The sequence below is a fragment of the Mirounga leonina genome, unplaced genomic scaffold (assembly GCF_011800145.1).
Source record: "Mirounga leonina isolate KUSES-001 unplaced genomic scaffold, KU_Mleo_1.0 Mir_82, whole genome shotgun sequence".
NCBI classification, from domain to species: domain Eukaryota; kingdom Metazoa; phylum Chordata; class Mammalia; order Carnivora; family Phocidae; genus Mirounga; species Mirounga leonina.
The window spans coordinates 32,626,642-32,645,439 of record NW_023270825.1 but is presented as its reverse complement, the minus strand read 5'-3'; the positions used below and the strand labels follow the sequence as shown (position 1 = coordinate 32,645,439).

General features: G+C 44.3%; 1 protein-coding gene across 1 annotated transcript; it reads left to right on the top strand.

Annotated features, from left to right (window-relative positions):
* The first annotated feature begins 6,747 nt into the window (after positions 1 to 6,747).
* On the top strand, positions 6,748 to 16,465 carry RDH12 (retinol dehydrogenase 12). Its single transcript, XM_034992968.1, has 7 exons — positions 6,748 to 7,323; positions 8,752 to 8,870; positions 9,578 to 9,733; positions 10,596 to 10,700; positions 11,723 to 11,932; positions 13,170 to 13,359; positions 15,623 to 16,465. Exons 1-7 carry the CDS (start codon positions 7,256 to 7,258, stop codon positions 15,723 to 15,725), a joined length of 951 nt encoding a protein of 316 aa, XP_034848859.1. The 5' UTR covers positions 6,748 to 7,255; the 3' UTR covers positions 15,726 to 16,465.
* Positions 16,466 to 18,798: the final 2,333 nt, after the last annotated feature.

Here is an 18,798-nt window from a genome sequence, read left to right as displayed (position 1 = left end):
AGGCAGAAGCTTTATGACTGACCCACCCAGGCGCCCTGATTTTATTTATTTACTTGAGAGAGAGAGCAAGCAAGAGAGAGAGCACAAGCCGGTGGAGAGACAGAAGCAAACTCCCCACTGAGCAGGGAGCCCAATCCGGGGCTTGAGCCCAACCTCGGGATCATGACCTGAGCGAAAGGCAGACGCTTAACCCACTGAGCCACCCAGGCGCCCCAGTTTGTCCTTTTTCTAAGTATCATTTGTAGGAGTGACTCACATTTCACTTCTGTTAGAACCAAAATCTTTACAGTACTCACAAAGCTGCAAAGAATTAAATTAGAATATTCTAGGATTTAATAACCAGAGAGAGATTACTGTAAATTTAGCTGCTTGGAGACCTTAGCTCTACGTTCTGGGAAAACACAAAGACGTAGGTCCTGTTTCTGTCTCTGAATGGGAGAAACAAGAATTTACCTAACTCAGCTTCAAGTTAAACTATTACTGCTGCCTTAAGGGAGAGGTTTATACAGTGGGCGGGGGGCGCCTGGGTGGCTCAGTCAGTTAAGTGGCTGCCTTCGGCTCAGGTCATGATCCCAGGGTCCTGGGATCGAGCCCCACATCAGGCTCCCTGCTCGGCGGGAAGCCTGCTTCTCGCTCTCCCACTCCCCCTGCTTGTATTCCCTCTCACTGTGTCTCTCTCTGTCAAATAAATAAATAAAATATTAAAAAAAAAATACAGTGGGTGGGAGCCAGAGAAGGGAATGATGGATAGGGTGGGTGAAAGCCATAAAGAAGAAATGATACTTAAGTTGGACTTTAAAGAGGATCAAAGATTCCTTCAGCTGAAGAAAATTTCCATGATGTTAGAAAGTTAAAAAAAAAAAAAAGCAAAAGAGTATATATGGTGATGTATTCCAACTTTGCATTCTGAAATCTTGTTTCTTGATTTTCCATGACAAATGGTGTGTGCGTGTTTCCAACATTTTAATGTGAAAAAATGTTGAACATTCATAAAAGTTTAAATAATTTTATAGCAATCATCCATCTATCACCTAGATTGTACATTATGCTACATTTATCACATATAAAACAAGCAGAATAAATGTTCTTCTCTCCATCTGCCAGTCCGTCTTCTTTCATTAATGCACTTCCATGTAAATTGCAGACATTGGGACACTTTCCCTTCAAAAACTTCAGATGCATATCATCAATTAGAGTTCAATATTTGTCTATGGTTTTTTCTTTTCATGTAAAATGTACATACAGTGAAATGCACAAATTTCAAGTGTACATTCCCTGAGTTTTGACAAATGCATTGATTCATGTAACCCAAACTCCTATTAAGATATAGATCGTTCATTCCCATCACGCTTGGAAAGTTCCTTCAGGAGAGGTGTTTTTGAAATTTATGTGTGTACAGATCCCAGCCACAGTAGACAAATGGAGTGATCAGAGATAGACAGAATTAAGCTGGGAAAAGAAAAAGTTTTTTTTTTTTTTGAAGATTTAATTTACTTATTTGAGAGAGAGGGAACGTGATCACAGAGGGAGAGGGAGAAGCAGACTTGCCGCCGAGCAGGGAGCCCGATGCAGGGCTCGATCCCAGGACCCTGGGATCAGGACCTGAGCCGAAGGCAGATGCTTAACTTACTGAGCCACCCAGGCGCCCAGAAAAAGTTTTGAAGGGCAAAAGAATTAGGAGATGGGTAACACCCCTAGGCCCTGAGGAGTTGCTATTGACTGATCAGATCAGCAGGTTAGCTTGGTTAGACTCCAGCTGAGCCAAAGGTATGGGACACTAAGCAAAACATTACTGTGCTCGAATCCTATTCAATATACACATCCTGAAGTTGTATCATTCTGTTATCCTGAAGGCCCATCCTGGAAGGCAGTGTTCTCAAAGGGGTGATTTTGCCCCCCGGGGGATAGTTGGCAACATCTGGAGACATTTCAGTTGTCACATGTCACTGGGTAGAGGTCACAGATGCTGCCAAGCATCTTCCAATATACAGGACAACCTTAAGAGAAAGAATTATCTGGCCCAGAATGTCCATACTGCCTGCTGTAGGGAAGTGCATATTAGCAGCAAACTCTTTTTCTTTTCTTTTCTCTTGTTTTCTTTTCTTTCCTTTCCTTTTTTCTCTTTTCTTTTTCCTTTATCTTCTTTTCTTTTTCCTTTCTTTCCTTTCTTTCCTTTCTTTTTTCTTTTGAAAGATAGTGTGTTTATTTCAGCTTTTAAAATCAAGAGAAGGGAACAATCATTATTACTGAGTAAAATAAATACAAAGACGTACTTCCTTTTTGGTGACGTTTGGGGTAGAGACATGGGAAAAGGCAGCAAGCTCCTCATGGCTGGAAATGGAAATATCTATGTGGTGTTGCATGAGCCCTTTCAGGAAAGTGGGGGATGGTTTGCAGTAGGAAGATTGGATTTGGAATCTTTTACTTGTCTAGCTTCTAGAATCTGTGACTTTAAGACTAGGGGAGGGGAGGGAAGGAAAGAAAGGTTTACAGTTCTTTCTCTTGCTCTAATTCATAAGAGGCTCCTTTCCAGAGCAATCAGGACAGGGGTAACCAGGTGACCAGTGCGGTATGATTCCGCTTAAATTCGGACCAAAGGTCAAATTAGGGAGCAGCTTCCCAGCTTCATAGCATGCCCTAGAAGGTAATGGCATTACCTTCTGACCTGTGATTTACCAGTGGCAGGAAGAGGGTCTTTCTCAGTGGTGTTGCAACTGATGAGCACTTTTTCATCCCTGAATTTCAGATCTGTTCCCATACTAGTTCTCCTGGTGTTTTCATCCTCTTCTCTCTCTGATTTATATCTATGTTTGTTTCACATTGAATGTCCCTAAAAACAGGCACTGCTCCATTGTCCTTCAGTGTGGATTACAATGATGAAGTAAATCCTGGTAATGTGGCAACACATGTTTAAGAATGTCTCCATACTGGTTTGAGAAATAGCTTTGTTTTATGATGTTGCAATGATTAATGAAATTAAACCAGTAAGTTTGTTTCAAAGTGATCTGGATCTCTTTGTTCAAAACTTTAATTTTTAAGAAGCCATGGGTTATAGGTTCACAAGGTACAAAAGGATACACAAGGTACATTCAGTGAAAACCTTCCTCCTCCTGTCCCCCTGTCCTTTTGGAAGCGACCATCATTAGCCATTTCTTGTCATCTCTTCTGAGATAGTCTATTCAGATACAAACAAATATTGTCCATGTATTCCCTCCATTTTTAAGCAAATGGTAGCATATTATATACACTGTTCTTCTCCCAGCTTTTTCACCTAACATGTCTCAAAGATTGTTCTATTATCAATTGTGTTTTTTAAAAAGTAATTATTCCTTTTTTACAGCTGCATAGTATCTGTTGTGTATGTGGCTGTCTGTATTATTGTGGTTAGTTAGGTTTCTTAGCTTTTGCTGTTACACATTTTGCTACAATGACAGTCTTACAAATAAGTGGACGTGGAATATCTGGGTCAACAGGTGTATGCTTTGCTTTATTAGATGTTATCACACTTCTCTCGGGAGAATGTAACAGTCAGCTCTCCCACTAGCAGTCCATCACTATTTCTTCACGCTTTTGCCAACGGACTATGTGATAATCTTTTTGGTCTTTGCCAATCTGTTAAGTGAAAAGGAGCTCCTCATGTAATTTTAATTTGTATCTCTCTTGTTATGAGTGAGGTTGGAGAGCCACTTGTATTTCCTTTTCTTTAAACTGTTATTTCAAGGGCACCTGGGTGACTCAGTCGTTAAGCGTCTGTCTTCGGCTCAGGTCATGATCCCCAGGGTCCTGGGATCAAGCCCCGCAGGGAGCCCGCTTCTCCCTCTCCCACTCCCCCTGCTTGTGTTCCCTCTCTTGCTGTGTCTCTCTCTGTCAAAAAAAATAAATAAAATCTTTTTAAAAAACTGTTATTTCAATTGGGTTGTTTATTCTTTTTCTTAGTAATGTGTATGAGTTCTTTAAATACTAAATAAATTAGACTCTTGTCTGCAGTACGTGTTGTGATATCCCACCCCTCCCACCAGTTTCTCTTTCATGTTGCCTTGTGTATGGTAGTTTTTGTCATGAAGATTTTTTTCTTTCTTTCTTTCTTTTTTAAGATTTTATTTATTTATTTGACAGAGAGACACAGCGAGAGAGGGAACACAAACAGGGGGAGTGGGAGAGGGAGAAGCAGGCTTCCCGCCGAGCAGGGAGCCCGATGCTGGGCTCGATCCCAGGACCCTGGGACCATGACCTTAGCTGAAGGCAGACACTTAATGACTGAGCCACCCGGGTGCCCTGAAGATTTATTTCTTTTTTTGATTTCTGGGTTTCCTATTAGAAGGGTCTTACCACTCCCTTATTTTCAAATTTGTCCAGTGGCTGTTGTTAATACTTTAATGGTTCCATTTTTTATATTTTTATCTTTGATCTATTTGAAATGTTGATGTAAAGAGTAAGGTAAGGGTCAAGTTTACTTTTTCCTGCTGGTTACCTAAGTAGCTTAATACCTTATTGAATAGTCCATCTCCCGCCTCCCCTAACCCACACACTCATTTGAAATGGGGCTTTTATCATCTCTAATTTTCAACATGTATTTGGGTCTGTTTTTTGGCTTTCCATTTTGTTCTGTTGACTTGTCTGACTATTCACCTGCTTGTATCACACTATTTTATTTATTTATTAATTTTTTTTTAAAGATTTTATTTATTTTTATTTTTTGAGAGAGAGAGAATGAGAGAGAGCACATGAGAGGGGGGAGGGTCAGAGGGAGAAGCAGACTCCCCGCCGAGCAGGGAGCCCAATGCAGGACTCGATCCAGGGACTCCAGGATCATGACCTGAGCCAAAGGCAGTCGCTCAACCAACTGAGCCACCCAGGCGCCCCAACACACTATTTTAAATTATTACAGCTTTGTAACATAGTTTAGCATTTGGTAGGACTAATCAATTGCTTGAGGGTGGCCTTTGGATTATAATATTTAATGTGTGTTTTTAGCAAACTATGTATTTCCATAATTCTAGATAAATTGAATATCATCTCCACAAACTAGGAGACGTTGGATTTGATTCAGTAGCACTGCAGAGCCGGAAGACCTTAGTACAAAATTATCCAGATGTGAGGTTACGAGATGTACTTTCCTTTGGGTGCTTTGGCATTGCGTCTGTTTCTCAGCTGACCCTGGCCCTGATTTCACGGCAAGGAAGGACTCTAAGCATAAAACACCAACAGATCTTGTTTTCACACAAAATCTGTGAGGTGTTGCAGACCCAGGGTCACCAAGTATGGGGGAAGAGGACTCTGTCCAGTCAGCTGGACCATGCTGGCTCACTGGACATCAGCTGCTAGGAGAGGGGCATGGGGAGCACCAGTGGCAAGATCTCAGGGGCTCCTGGGACTCTGAGGGCTCTGCCGCTGGCATGGCTGCATTGAACTGGAGTCAGAGCAGGAGAAGTGGGAAGAGAGGAGACAGGCACCATGGGAGTCAAGAGAGATTCCTCCTGGGACTGATCTGATTATGCCTTGTTCTGCTCATCAGGCCCATGAGATTCCCAAGGGGCAGGAACTCTGTCTTCAGGATACTCGGCACAATGCCTGACACCAGCAGGTGCTTAGAAAGTATATGTTGAATGGATGAATGAGGGAGGGAACACGTGCCTGCCACGGGGCTCTTCTTCATCACGTGCATCTTCTTGGAGCCTCCTCGAGCTTCACAGGAAGGAGCAGAACTAGGGCACGACTCTTGGGGGCCTGTTCTGATTCTTGCCTGTCATCCCGTCCAGGAGAGGGATGTTGAGTGAGCAAGGGCTGTGAACCCTCCTCCCACCCTCTCACACATTTTTGGAGGGCTCTAATAGCTTTTTGTCTTGTGTTTTCGCTCATCTTTAATAGCATCCAACGGAGGGGCAGCTGGGTGGCTCAGTCGATTGCGTGCCCGACTCTTAATCTTAGTTCAGGTCTTGATCTCAGGGACATGAGTTCAAGCCCTGCCCTGGGAGCCTACTTTAAAAGAAAATAATAGCATCCAACTGAAATGTTACTCCCGTTCACTACCTCTTCCTTTTCTGCCCCAAACCCTTGAGTAAAGCAAGGGGCAGAGCAAAGGAGACAGGAATCAATACAATTAATCAAAACAGCCAACTCTTGGGCGCCTGGGTGGCTCAGTTGGTTAAGCGACTGCCTTCGGCTCAGGTCATGATCCTGGAGTCCCGGGATCGAGTCCCGCATCGGGCTCCCTGCTCAGCAGGGAGTCTGCTTCTCCCTCTCCCGCTCCCCCCTTGTGCTCTCTCTCTCAAATAAATAAATAAATAAATAAATAAAATCTTTAAAAAACAAACAAACAAAAAAAAACAGCCAACTCTTTCACTGTATTTCCTATATGCCAGTTTCTGTCTCAAATTTTCTACCTATTTAATTAGTTTAATACTTAAAAAACAGGTAGGTATATATTTTTACCATACCCATTGCACAGTGAGGAAACTGAGTAACTTACACAGGGCCATGGAGCTTGTAAGTAGATTGTCTGGGATCTGAACCAGGAACTCCACTCTAGAACCCATGCGCTGAAACTCTTTCCTTGGCATGTACACATGTGTGTTAACGTCACTGAAGGATAATATAAAACACAGAAAAGTGCACAAATCAAGTGTACGACGCAATGAATTTTCACACCTCTGTAACCAGTACCCACCGCAAAGAACAGAACACTTATCCCCACAGGAGTTCCCAACATGTGCCCTCCCAGTCTCTACACCTTTCCCACCAAGGGAATCCACCCTCCTGACTTCTCTTACCATTCCCCTGGGGGGTTCTGCCTTCTCTTTCTTTCTATTTTAATCACACTTGTATTCCAAGTGTCATTGGGTCTGTTGCTAAAGTTAAAAATATTCTGTCTTGCAGGAGTAGGGGTGGGGGATGTTGGGAGAACACATTCCACAGATAAGAGAAATAATTGAGGGTGGAGAGTTAGCAGGTAGTTGCTCTATTTTTCCTCATTCCCTTTGCCAGTAAGTGTGACGTTCCGCCCCTTCTACTGGCCTCTTCCCCGAGGACTACAACTCCCAGCAGGCTGTGCTCTGACAGCTCTCGGATTTAAATAGGATTCTGGGCCAAGCTTAGATAGAGTCAGGCTGCTGCCGAGCACCCCGGAGTGAGAGGAGCTGGAGGAGGGAGAGGCAGCGCCAAGCAGCCAGGAGTTGGAGTCAGATCAGGAGCTTGAACCAGACTTGGAGTCCAAGTTGCTTTTGCTAAAGCAGCAGCAACTAAAGAAGTTGAAAAGATGCTGGTTATTTTGGGACTGCTCACCTCCCTCCTTTCTTTCCTGTACTTCAGAGCTCCATCCATCAGGTTTGTCTTATTTCAGTAACTCATGGAATATTTTTGCAAAGCCCTGGATTGGGAGACACAGAGCTTGTAAATCGATGAGTTCTCAGCTGCTGAAAGCAGAGAAAGGGATGGAGGCTGAGGGAGGAAAGGTCAGGCAGAAAAAGCAGGAAGGAGGTCGTCAGGAATACCCTGGTGGGAAAATGGGAAGGAAGCACCTAGGGCTGGGAGAGACGGGCTCTTTTGAATGCTGATGCTGTGGACAGCTGACCCTATGAAGTCGCTTGACAGACAACCGAGGTGGGAGTGCTTGCTCTTTCACTCTATTCCCTTGGGTTTCTCTGAAGGTCCCTAGGTCCTTTCTTCACTGCCCCTGATCAAGGTAGCCCTGCTGGGTTACTATGGGAGGTCATTGCTGAGGGACTCATTGTTAAGTACCAGGCATTTTGCAAAGGAAACAAACTCTCTTACCTTTGAGACTACCCTCAACTAATGATTCAGGATGGGTCTTCTGCTGTGGGATGTCTGAAGGTGTCACAGAAATGTGTGTTCTGAGTGAAAAACTTGAAAATTGCTGACAATAAAGAAGATTAAATGGACATAGCAGGAACAGAGGGTTGCTCTACGTCCTGGCATAGAAACTTGGGTTTAAGTTCCAAGTTTGCCACTACTAGCAAGTGACTTGAACTTCTTTGACCCTCAGTCTTCTCCACTATAAAACGGGGATAATGATGGAGTGGTCAAGAGGATTGAAATAAGTTATCTACAGAAAGTGCCTAGCCTAGTGCCGAGCAGTCAGATGATGCTCAGGAAATGTTAGTTCTGCCCTGTTCCCATCCTCTTTTTTGGAACTCATCAAATCAACTTTATGTGAGAGGATGCTCTCTTCACAGACATCTGAACAAGGTAAGTTTCTTTCTGGGTGCTGTGGCTAGAATGGAATCTCTAGTAGGACAGCAGAAAACCTCTGAAGATGTTGGCTCTCTAAAACTGGAGAGGAAGCCCAAGACCGTATTTGTAGCGCTGTTAATCAATTACTCACTGTTGATGCTTATTGAAGACCTAGAGCTCAGGACCACTGATTCCACTAATGCTCATCATCCACATGTTTTAAATGCAGGTTAGAGGAGGAAGCTGACCTCTGGGAACCTCTAGATGAGGGCTAGGCATCTGTGTTATCTAACAAGGGAGGTCTCCATTGGCCCTGGCTCAAGAGCACTTATTCAGCTCGTCCAAATGATCATTTGTAGTTTCTGGACACATGACCTTCCAACCTAAGCTGATGAGCAGGATCCCCAGTGGGGAAACAGTGTCCCCTGAAGATTAGCTTCTTTGGGTCTCCTGATGACAACTTAAAGAAATTTCTCTTTGAGGCTGGATGGATTTTCTGTTGCTCTCAGTCTGGAATTGGGAAGGATGGTGCATGAATGCTTTTGTTTCCCTTGCCTGTAGGAAGTTCTTTGCTGGTGGGGTTTGTAGATCAAACGTGCAGCTTCCCGGGAAGGTAGTGGTGATCACCGGCGCCAACACGGGCATCGGCAAGGAGACAGCCAGAGAGCTGGCTCGCAGAGGCAAGTCGTTCCCCTTCCATGTTCAAAGGACAGTGCGTCCTGCCTTTCTCATTGGGACTTCTTTTTTTTTAAGATTTTATTTATTTATTTGACAGAGAGAGACACAGCGAGAGCAGGAACACAAGCAGGGGGAGTGGGAAAGGGAGAAGCAGGCCTCCTGCCGAGCAGGGAGCCTGATGCGGGGCTCGATCCCAGGACCCTGGGATCATGACCTGAGCCGAAGGCAGACGCTTAATGACTGAGCCACCCAGGCGCCCTCTCATTGGGACTTCTGTCCACATTTCCATCTCTTTCCTCCTGGGCTTGGAGATTCTGGTCAGGAATTCAAGGAACCTGGAATTCAAGTCCAGCTCTGACACCAACTTACTCGGTACCCTTAAACAAACTCCCCCCCCCTCTCTTTCCCTAGTGTATAAAGGGAAATAATGATGTCCATGTATAATATTGGTCAAATCAGTTATGCTAAAAGGAGGTACCAAGCAACATCAAACACCAGCGTGTAAAAACCAGGATTCCCAGGCTCGGGTTAAGCTGACAGCAAAGGGACTGAGCAGTTCTACTTTTGAGAATCCTGAGGCGGTGAACTAGCCCCTCACCGTATAGGAATGGCTGGGCAGGGAGAATGCTCTGTCCCCTAGTCACAAACTTACATCCTCTTTTTCAGCCTAGGGTCTGAACATATTATTCTCTCTTTGTTTTGGCCCCAGGAGCCCGCGTATACATTGCCTGCCGAGATGTACTGAAGGGGGAGTCTGCAGCCAGTGAAATCCGAGCTGATACAAAGAATTCCCAGGTGCTGGTGCGGAAACTGGACCTATCTGATACCAAATCCATCCAAGGCTTTGCTGAGGGCTTTCTGGCAGGTAAGTCCCCTGTGAATAGACAGAAAAGCAGGAAGCTGGGTGTGGGAGTGGCTGCTCCACCCTGTGCCACCTGGGACCCTTACATCAGAGCCACCATGAATCCCCCTGGACAGGTTCTGCCACTTGAACCATCAGGGCAAGGAACTGGCAGTGGACAAGCTGGGTAGGATCCTTATCCTTTTCCTCAACAATGGGAAAGTCGGGCTCTCTGTCTGGGCTTGCAGCTTGGCATCAAGGTGTGGCCCTGATGTCACTCTCTTCTCTAATCCTGAGAATCAACCTTCTGTGGCCACAGGCACCAGCTGTTTCTGTATTTTGGAAAATGACTAGCTTCCACCAAGGCCTATGAAATGAATGAAGGACAGGGACCATGTCTGTCTTGTTTTATGACTATATGTCCAGTGCATAGCCTAGTGGGCCTGGCCCAGAGTCAGTACTCAGTATACATTTGCTGAATGAATGAATGAATGATGAATGAGTGGTGTCCAGGAAGATATCAGTAGCTAAATTTAGAAACCCAATGACAGTGTTTATTTATTTTATTTTATTTTTTTAAAGATTTTATTTATTCATTCGACAGAGAGACACAGAGAGAGAGGGAACACAAGTGGGGAAGCGGGAGAAGGAGAAGCAGGCTTCCCACAGAGCAGGGAGCCCGATGTGGGGCTCGATCCCAGGACCCTGGGATCATGACCTGAGCCGAAGGCAGACGCTTAACCGACTGAGCCACTCAGGCGCCCCGACAGTGTTTATTAAATATCACTGAGATAGATCCGAGGGCAAGGAGAAAATACTCAGGATTGCAACAGGCAGCTAGTAGGCTCTGTGCTAACTACAGGGTCTCCTTGGTTTTCCTCTACAGAGGAAAAGCAGCTCCATATTCTGATCAACAATGCAGGGGTGATGATGTGTCCATATTCTAAGACAGCTGATGGCTTTGAAACCCACTTGGGAGTCAATCACCTAGGTAAGTTTGTTTTTGAAGATTCATTTATTCATTTTAGAGAGAGAAGTAGAAAGAATAAGTTGGGGGGAGGGTCAGAGAGAGAGAGAGAGAATCTCCAGCAGACTCCCAACTGAGCACAGAGCCTGACACAGGGCTTGATCTCAGGACCCCAAGATCATGACCTGAGCTCAAATCATGAATTGCTGCTTAACTGAATGAGCCACCCAGGTGCCCAGGTAAGTATTTTCGAGTGACTGAAAAACAAGACAAACCCCATCTTGTTTTCTGTATGGAGATGACCCTATACGAGTACTGAGAATCTCTAGTGGTCTTCACAGACCCCAGGATTCAAATAGACTGGACATACTGGTTTTTTGCTATTTTTCCACTGACCAGTACAGAAAAGTGAGATCCTCCTACCTGTACCATTGAGAAACCCCAAAACTTGAGAGATACCAAGAAGAATGTCATTCTCAGATGGGGCTGTGGTAGTGCAAGGCTTGCCAAGCAGGGTCAGGCATGGTGGGTGCAGGAGTCTGTGTTTGGCTGGAGAGGGTCACATCTATAACTGAGGGCCAAGCAAGTCAAGGGTTGGACCATGGAGGAGGCAGACCTTGAAGACCTAAGGTATGAATGAGGCTGGGGTTCAGAATTCAAGGTGATGGCTCTAGTGAGGAGATCATGGAACATGTTCTCTGGTCTTAGGCAAATTATTTTCCCTGACTATTCCATCCTTCCTTCCGTACACGAATGTACCTGGACCCTCAGTTGTGTGATCATGGCCAAAGGGTGGTCAGAAGCCAGCAGGCGACATTTCTTCTGACTGGGACAGGGCAGAGGGACAAATAAATACAGGGCAGAGGGACAGGGCAGAGGGACAAATAAATAAATGAATGATCATTTGCACTGGGTTATCACAGCACCAAAATTTGTTCATACCCAGAAGATAGTGAGCTATTACTGAAGTCCTATCATCAGCTTCCACCCCCTGAGCCTGGGCTACCACGCCACTCTTCAATCTCCCTTGCTGGCTTTCCTCGCAGGTCACTTTCTTCTCACCCACTTGCTCCTGGAGCGGCTGAAGGAGTCCACCCCTTCAAGGGTGGTAAACCTGTCATCAGTGCTTCACCATGCTGGCAAGATTCGCTTCCATGACCTCCAGGGTGAGAAGCGCTACAGCCGAGGTTTGGCTTATTGCCACAGCAAGCTGGCCAATGTGCTTTTTACACGTGAGCTGGCCAAGAGGCTCCAAGGTAAGACTGGAGAAAGGGCCATGGCTAAGATAGCAAAAGCAAGGTCTTCTGTTTAGATTAGAGATTCACAGAAACTTCTGAAGTCAAGATGTCAAACATGCACCTTTCAGTGGTAGCTTTATACACTAAGGAGAATGAGATTATAAACAGACTAAAAACAATTCTTGTCCTCGCAAAGCTTAAACTGGAACAAGGGTTAGGAATCTATAAAATCTGGAGACCATTTGCCACCGGGAATCAGTCAGAGTCTGGGAACAATGGTATTTACTATCAGAATGCAGAAGGTAGTTGAGTAGGGTAATTATTAGAAGAAATAATAATAATAATAATTGAGAGTTTTGTATGTGCCATATTATTATACATGTCTAAACTCATTTAATACAACATTCCTATGAGGTAGGTTTCCCCCACTCTACAAATGAAGAGATAGCTATATCTCATCACAGATATATTAAGAAACTTGACCAAGCAAGTTTCCTAGCTGAGCCAGGATTCAAATGCAGATAGTCTAGCTCTGGAGTCTATGCTCTTTACTCTTCATCAGAGTTCAGACCTTAGTCCTACAGCCTGTTAGGTGACTGGGCAATTTACATAGCCTGTCTGTGATGAAAGCTCAGTTTCCGCAACTATAAATGGACACCTTCCAAGCCTCTTTGAGAACTAAATAAGATAATGCCCGTGAAGCCCGTAGCACAGCCCCTGGTCATAATAAGTACTAAAGATAGTAGAGGCACCAGGGGGTGTCTTGGGGTCCTGTTAACATCCATTATCTCCATCAACACCCCTCAATCTATACCCCATAAAATGCACTTGCCCAGCAATTGCAGCTCAAAACAAGGCCCTAGCCTCCTGCCTTCTAACTAGTTGCTTCCCCTAAGCCCCTTCTATAGAAATTTCAAGGATACCACTGTTAATAATTGATACTCCTCCTCCTCCTCCTACTACATGTGTTTTTTTCTACTATTAATACTTAAGCCACAGAGTAAAGGTGACATTGAAATAAAAGGACCTTCAATCAAGCACTCCTTGTGGTTCACAGAAGGCTGAGAAGGCAATAGATCTTTCTGGGAGAGATCAATTAATTCCTATCAGATTCTACCTGGCTAGGAGAGGCACCTTCTGAACCTGGGGTTTCATTCTCTGAGTCCCTTCCCACTTGTGCATTTTGCTGCAGGAGATGAGCTGTTTCTTTGGGCTCAGATGTGCCCCTGAACTAACTATGTTTCCTTCGCCCTAGGCACGGGGGTCACCACCTACGCTGTGCACCCAGGCGTCGTCAGCTCTGAGCTAGTCCGACACTCCTTCCTGCTGTGCCTGCTCTGGAGGATCTTCTCCCCCTTCGTCAAGTCGGCACGAGAGGGGGCGCAGACCAGCCTGCACTGTGCCCTGGCTGAGGGCCTGGAGCCGCTGAGTGGCAAGTACTTCAGGTACGTGGAGGCGGTCCTGGTTTTCTCCATCACCTGGGTATGTGGTGAGGCACAGGGCTCCCTGGGCGCTGCACCCGACCCTAGTGGCCAAGTTTGTGCCTGATCATGGAATCCAGGTTTGGGTTGGGCCTGCAAACCAAGTGCTGTTACTTTTCCAAGGGAGCTCGCATCAGAAACTTTTGTTTTATACCTGTGTACCACATTTCCAGGTAAGCTTTGTAGATTTCTGAGAGCTTCTAGGAAGGACTGTCCCTATTGGTTATGCCTTGGAAAGAACATTAACAGGCCCTCTGGATCCTTTTCTCTCCTTGAAGCTTTTGACCGCCTTCTTTCATGAATTCTTTAATACCACTTAGCACAAAGCACTGGGGCAAGGTCACCTCTCTCCTTGGGTGAACTCTCTCCCAGTAGGGCCAAGACTGGCATCATCTGTTGGAATGCCGAAATAGACATTTCACTGTTGAATCTCGCCACAGACTCAATGGGCAATCAGAGGTTGGGAATAAAAGGAAGCCCAAGATTAAATCTCCTTCCCATTCCATGACTTGATCCATCCCAATCTGCTATTCTGTCCCATTTGTTCAAGGCTGTTCATTGGCACACCATTTATTTATTTATTTAAGATTTTTATTTATTTTGGGGCACTGGGTGGCTCAGTCAGTTAAGCGTCTGCCTTTGTCGGCTCAGGTCATGATCCCAGGGTCTTGGGATCGAGCCCCGCATTGGGCTCTATGCTCAGCGGGAAGCCTGCTTCTCTCTCTCCCACTCCCTCTGCTTGTGTTCCCTCTCTCGGTGTGTCTCTCTCTCTGTCAAATAAATAAATAAAATCTTTAAAAAAATAAATAAAATATACTTTAAAAAATTTTACTAGAAAATTTAAAATTACACATGTGGGTCACATCATCTTTCTCTAAGACAATGCTACCCTGATATCTAGGTGTTTAACATCACTGCTCTAAGTATGTGATAAAATATTACACAGTCGCTAAAACATTTCCAAATAATATTCAATTAATCAGAAAATGTCAGTGATATAATATTGTGAGAAAAAACTGCAATATAGAACTATGTAAGTATTCATTGTAAATACATAGAAGACAGTCTGGAAGGATACACAATAAACTGTAAGTAGTAGTTACTTCCAGGGAGTTTGAGAGTCAGGGGAGTGTGAAGGAGGATTTTAACCTTTTATTCCAGGTATTTCCTTATTAAAAAAATTTTTTTAAAGGTCACATATTTCTTATAACTTGATAATTGAAATATACATTTTTAAAAAAGATTTTATTTATTTATTTGTCAGAGAGAGAGCACAAGCGGCAGGCAGAGGGAGAAGCAGGCTCCACTGAGCAAGGAGCCCAATGTGGGACTCGATCCCAGGACCCTGGCATCATGACCTGAACTGAAGGCAGATGCTTAACCAACTGAGCCACTCAGGTGTCCCTAAAATATACATTTTTAACAAGAGAAAGATATCCTCCCTCAATACTAAATACAATATGATCCTAGTTTTGTGCAGACGGAAGAGAGAAAGTCTATATTCATGCACAAAGCAAACAAGAGTATAAGAAAAAGTAAATAGGCTTTTCTTCCTTATCAGCACTGTATTTTCCAAGTGTTGTACAGAACTTTTATAATTAAAAAAAAAAACTATTTAAAGAAAAACATCATGAGCGCTATGTTCTGCCCCCACCTCCTCCTCCATCTAGCCCCTTCCCCATCCCCTGTTCCCCACAAAACAAAAGAGAACAGGGTGCTTAGGCTGGGGTTCATTGGGCACAGGTGGATCTACGGATAGAATTCAAGGGGTCTGTGAAGTTGGATGGGAAGATAATTGTGTCTTCAATTTCACTAACCTCCCCCTGAAATTTGACATTTCCTTTGATGACAAACGTAGACCATAAACTGCAGGAGTCACAGTGCTACCTGTGCCTTTGTCATCAATAAAACGAAATATTTTCGCGTCACATGGCATTTGGTGCAGATGTCTCACGGTGTCACTTCTGCTCACCCCTACTTCAAAGGCTGGTGGCTATCAGACGCAGCACAAGCTCTTGTTATAGAATACATTAACAAAGAAGCCTCCTTATTACTCTATCACGCACCTGTTTTTAAAATACTTTAAAACTACATTTCAATACACTTAGTTCCTTTTCATCTGATGTATCTTACACATTTAGAAATATATCCTAAGAAAGAGGCCATAAACTTTTCCAGACTGTCGTTTTCCACTCCTGGATGTTCATTCTCTTTCTCTGCCCTCCAGTGACTGCAAGAAGGCCTGGGTGTCTCCAAAGGCTCGAGATAACGAAACGGCGGAGCGCTTGTGGAATGTCAGCTGTGAACTTTTAGGAATCCAGTGGGAGTAGAGCTGGAGGAGGAGCCACAGCTTTATCAGGCCTAGTGCATGCCTTAATGAAAGAGGACCAAGGAGAAGGCCACCTTGAAAGGACCATCCTCCTGGTTGGCTGCTCTTGAGAATCCTGCCCTGCTCCGATTCTCCCGACTCTTCTGGAAACCTTTGCGTACCCAACGCTCTTGTGAGGCTGGTTCATGGTGAACAAGATGTTCACACACCTACGGAGCCTTCTTCTCCAAGACTTGCAGAGTCAGCTGCCCTCTCTGGGCAGGAAGATTGGCCAGATGCCAGGCTGGGCACAGGGATGGCAGAAGAGTGTGGGAAATTAAGTCAGTTTCCTCACCAATACCAGAAACACCAGCCAGCATGCTCAGTTGATGTGACAGGAGCGTCAGAGTGACATACTGTATTTCCCTGGGCTATAGACCCAAACTCTGGGCTCCTTTTAATTTGAGATACTAGTCACAACTCTAGAGGCTACACCAACTCAGGAAAACCTTGGCTTATTCTTGGCCAACTTTGGTTTCTTTCTCTGAGCATCCTGGAGCCACTGCATGAAGCTGGACCTTCCCATGTTCTCTTTCTGGTTCTTTTTTTAAGAGTTGAAAAAATTTTTTTTCTAGATTTATTGAGATATAATTGACATAATATTGAGTAAGTTTGGGCCTTCTCATTTTCAATCACGTAGATGGTTTCTTTCTACAAAGTTCTCTTTACCTAAAATTTTAGAGAAAATAAAAACTGTGCACTCATCTTGTTGCCTTATTTATTTTGTCAGGGTAGCCAGGGAGAAATGGAACAAAGTGGGGAAGCTAGCCTTCTAGTTTAATGAGTAGTAGCTCATCCGACCCACCCACGCATAACCTTCTTATAATATTGCATCTGGGTGCAAAATAAGGTGGTTTAGTTGGATATTTATTCTAGTTTCTTCCAGCTCTCCCATTTTATCATCAAAGATATCACCGGAGGGACTTAAATCACACAGATGCTGATCTCTGCTACAGATTAAGGCCAGAGGTAATATAGAACTTCATTTAATTTGATACATAGATGCACAAAGACCAGCCCTGATAAATCCTCGACCTAAAATCACAGCTCTTCTCTCTCCTGGCCTCGCTTGTTCTCCTATGCTGCGTCTCTACCACCTGCTTCTTGCCTCAAGTGCTAAAGTTCACCAAGAAGAGGCAGGTGCAGATGTGCCTGATCTTTCAGCTGACTGACACAAAAAGTCATGTTATTGGTTCTAGTTCTAAAGCATCCAAAGGGCCTCTGGTGACAAAAATGCCCTTTCCTTCCATAGCAAGGAGACTTAAAAAAACCCCAAACAACCTTTTTATTACATAGATTTTCAAATAGATAAAAGCATAACAAGTAGTATCATGAATCCCCATGTACCTACCCATCATCCAGCTTCAACATGGTTAATGTTTTGTCAACTTCCCCCGTGACATTTTTTTCTGGGGGTGAGGTGGGATATTCTCAAGCACATTCCAGACATTGTACATTCACCCAAAAATACTTTAATGTGCATATCCAAATAAGAACTTTTTTTTATACAGCCACAATGCTGTTGTCACTCCTGAAAACATTAATAATTCTTGAATAGAAGTTAACTCTTGGGGTTCAATTTTCCCTCGTCTCACAAATGTCTTTTTACTGTTGGTTTGTGCAAATCAGGGAAAGAGACATGGTCCTGAAAAAAGATGAAATTTTTCTTTCCTGAAGCCCCAGCAAATCTCCTTGTGCCTCTTTGACCTGAATGAATACTACAGATGGGCTATGTTAATTGGCTTAAGTCAATCATTATCCACATCTGAGCTGGGGGCCATCCCACCCAACCTACCCAATGGGGAAGAAGAGTAGCTAACATAGAGCACTTAAATTAATTAGGATTAGCTACCCTCACATGAACTCTCTGGGGTAGGTACTATTTTTATCTCCATTTTACTGATGAAGCATGGAGAAGTGAAGTAGCTTGCTAAAGTTCATACAGCTGGTTAAGTGGTGGAATGGACCCAGGTAGTCTGACTCTAGAATCTGCTCTCTCAATTGCTGTGCTCTATTGCTTCCCTCGGTGGAGGAAGCAACACATTCCCTCAAGGAAAAATCCAGGAACATGAATGGGCAAAGGGGTGGGTGGGTGGGGGGTAATACTGGGGAATCAACTAATATATGTTCACTACTGGGACCTACAATCTGTGCCTCACAGGCTGTTGGGTCCCCATGAAAAGCCTGGCGAAAAATAAAGGGAAAAAAAGAGGAGATAAAAAAACAAAACAAAACAGGCAAGGACCATGCAAGGATGGGAGATAGAGCTGGTGAAGAGCACGCAGGGCATGGATGATCCTGGATGTGTCCTCTGGGCTGGAGGAACAAGCATAAATCAAAAAACCAGGAGTGGGGGCCATGGAAGGCAAGCATGTAGAGTTGCTTTCTGCCCAGCAGGAAGAACAAGCAGACCATGGGTGTGAGAACGAGGACTCACACCTGTGTGCTCCTTTAAGCGCTATTAAGCAGTGGCACGTTGAGGCAAGAGGGGCGGGCTTGGGGTGGGGATGTTTAGGCGTGTCAGAGGGGGCTGGCTTTAAGCAGAAGAAACAAAGCCACATGGGCTGCAAGGCATTGGCTCCAGCTGCCACATCCAGACAACACTGGTATTGGGATTGGTGGTGTACGGCTCTTGAGTATACCTGCTCCCAAGGCTGGGTTCCTCCACTGTCACACATTCAAATATAGTCATTTTTATTAAATTGGAGTCTTCTATGGAACATCTTTTTCACAGAGAACACAGTGATAACACATTCAAAGACTGTTCCTTAAACTATATAGAATCCTTACATTATGTGTGTTTAGAATCCTTTGGGCTATTACATTTCATCAACTTACCATGTTTGCCAGGTTACTTGCTAGCATGATTGGCTTAATGAAGGTCATCCTATTTTTGATTTGCATCAAATATCTGAAATACGAAAACCTCTTTGTATATTTTTCTAAGATACTCAGGGGACATGGGGTCAATTGCTGGAGGCAAGGGGCTTTTAGCCTCAATCTGGAGTACAGGGGTTGGGAATAGTGTGGGAGTA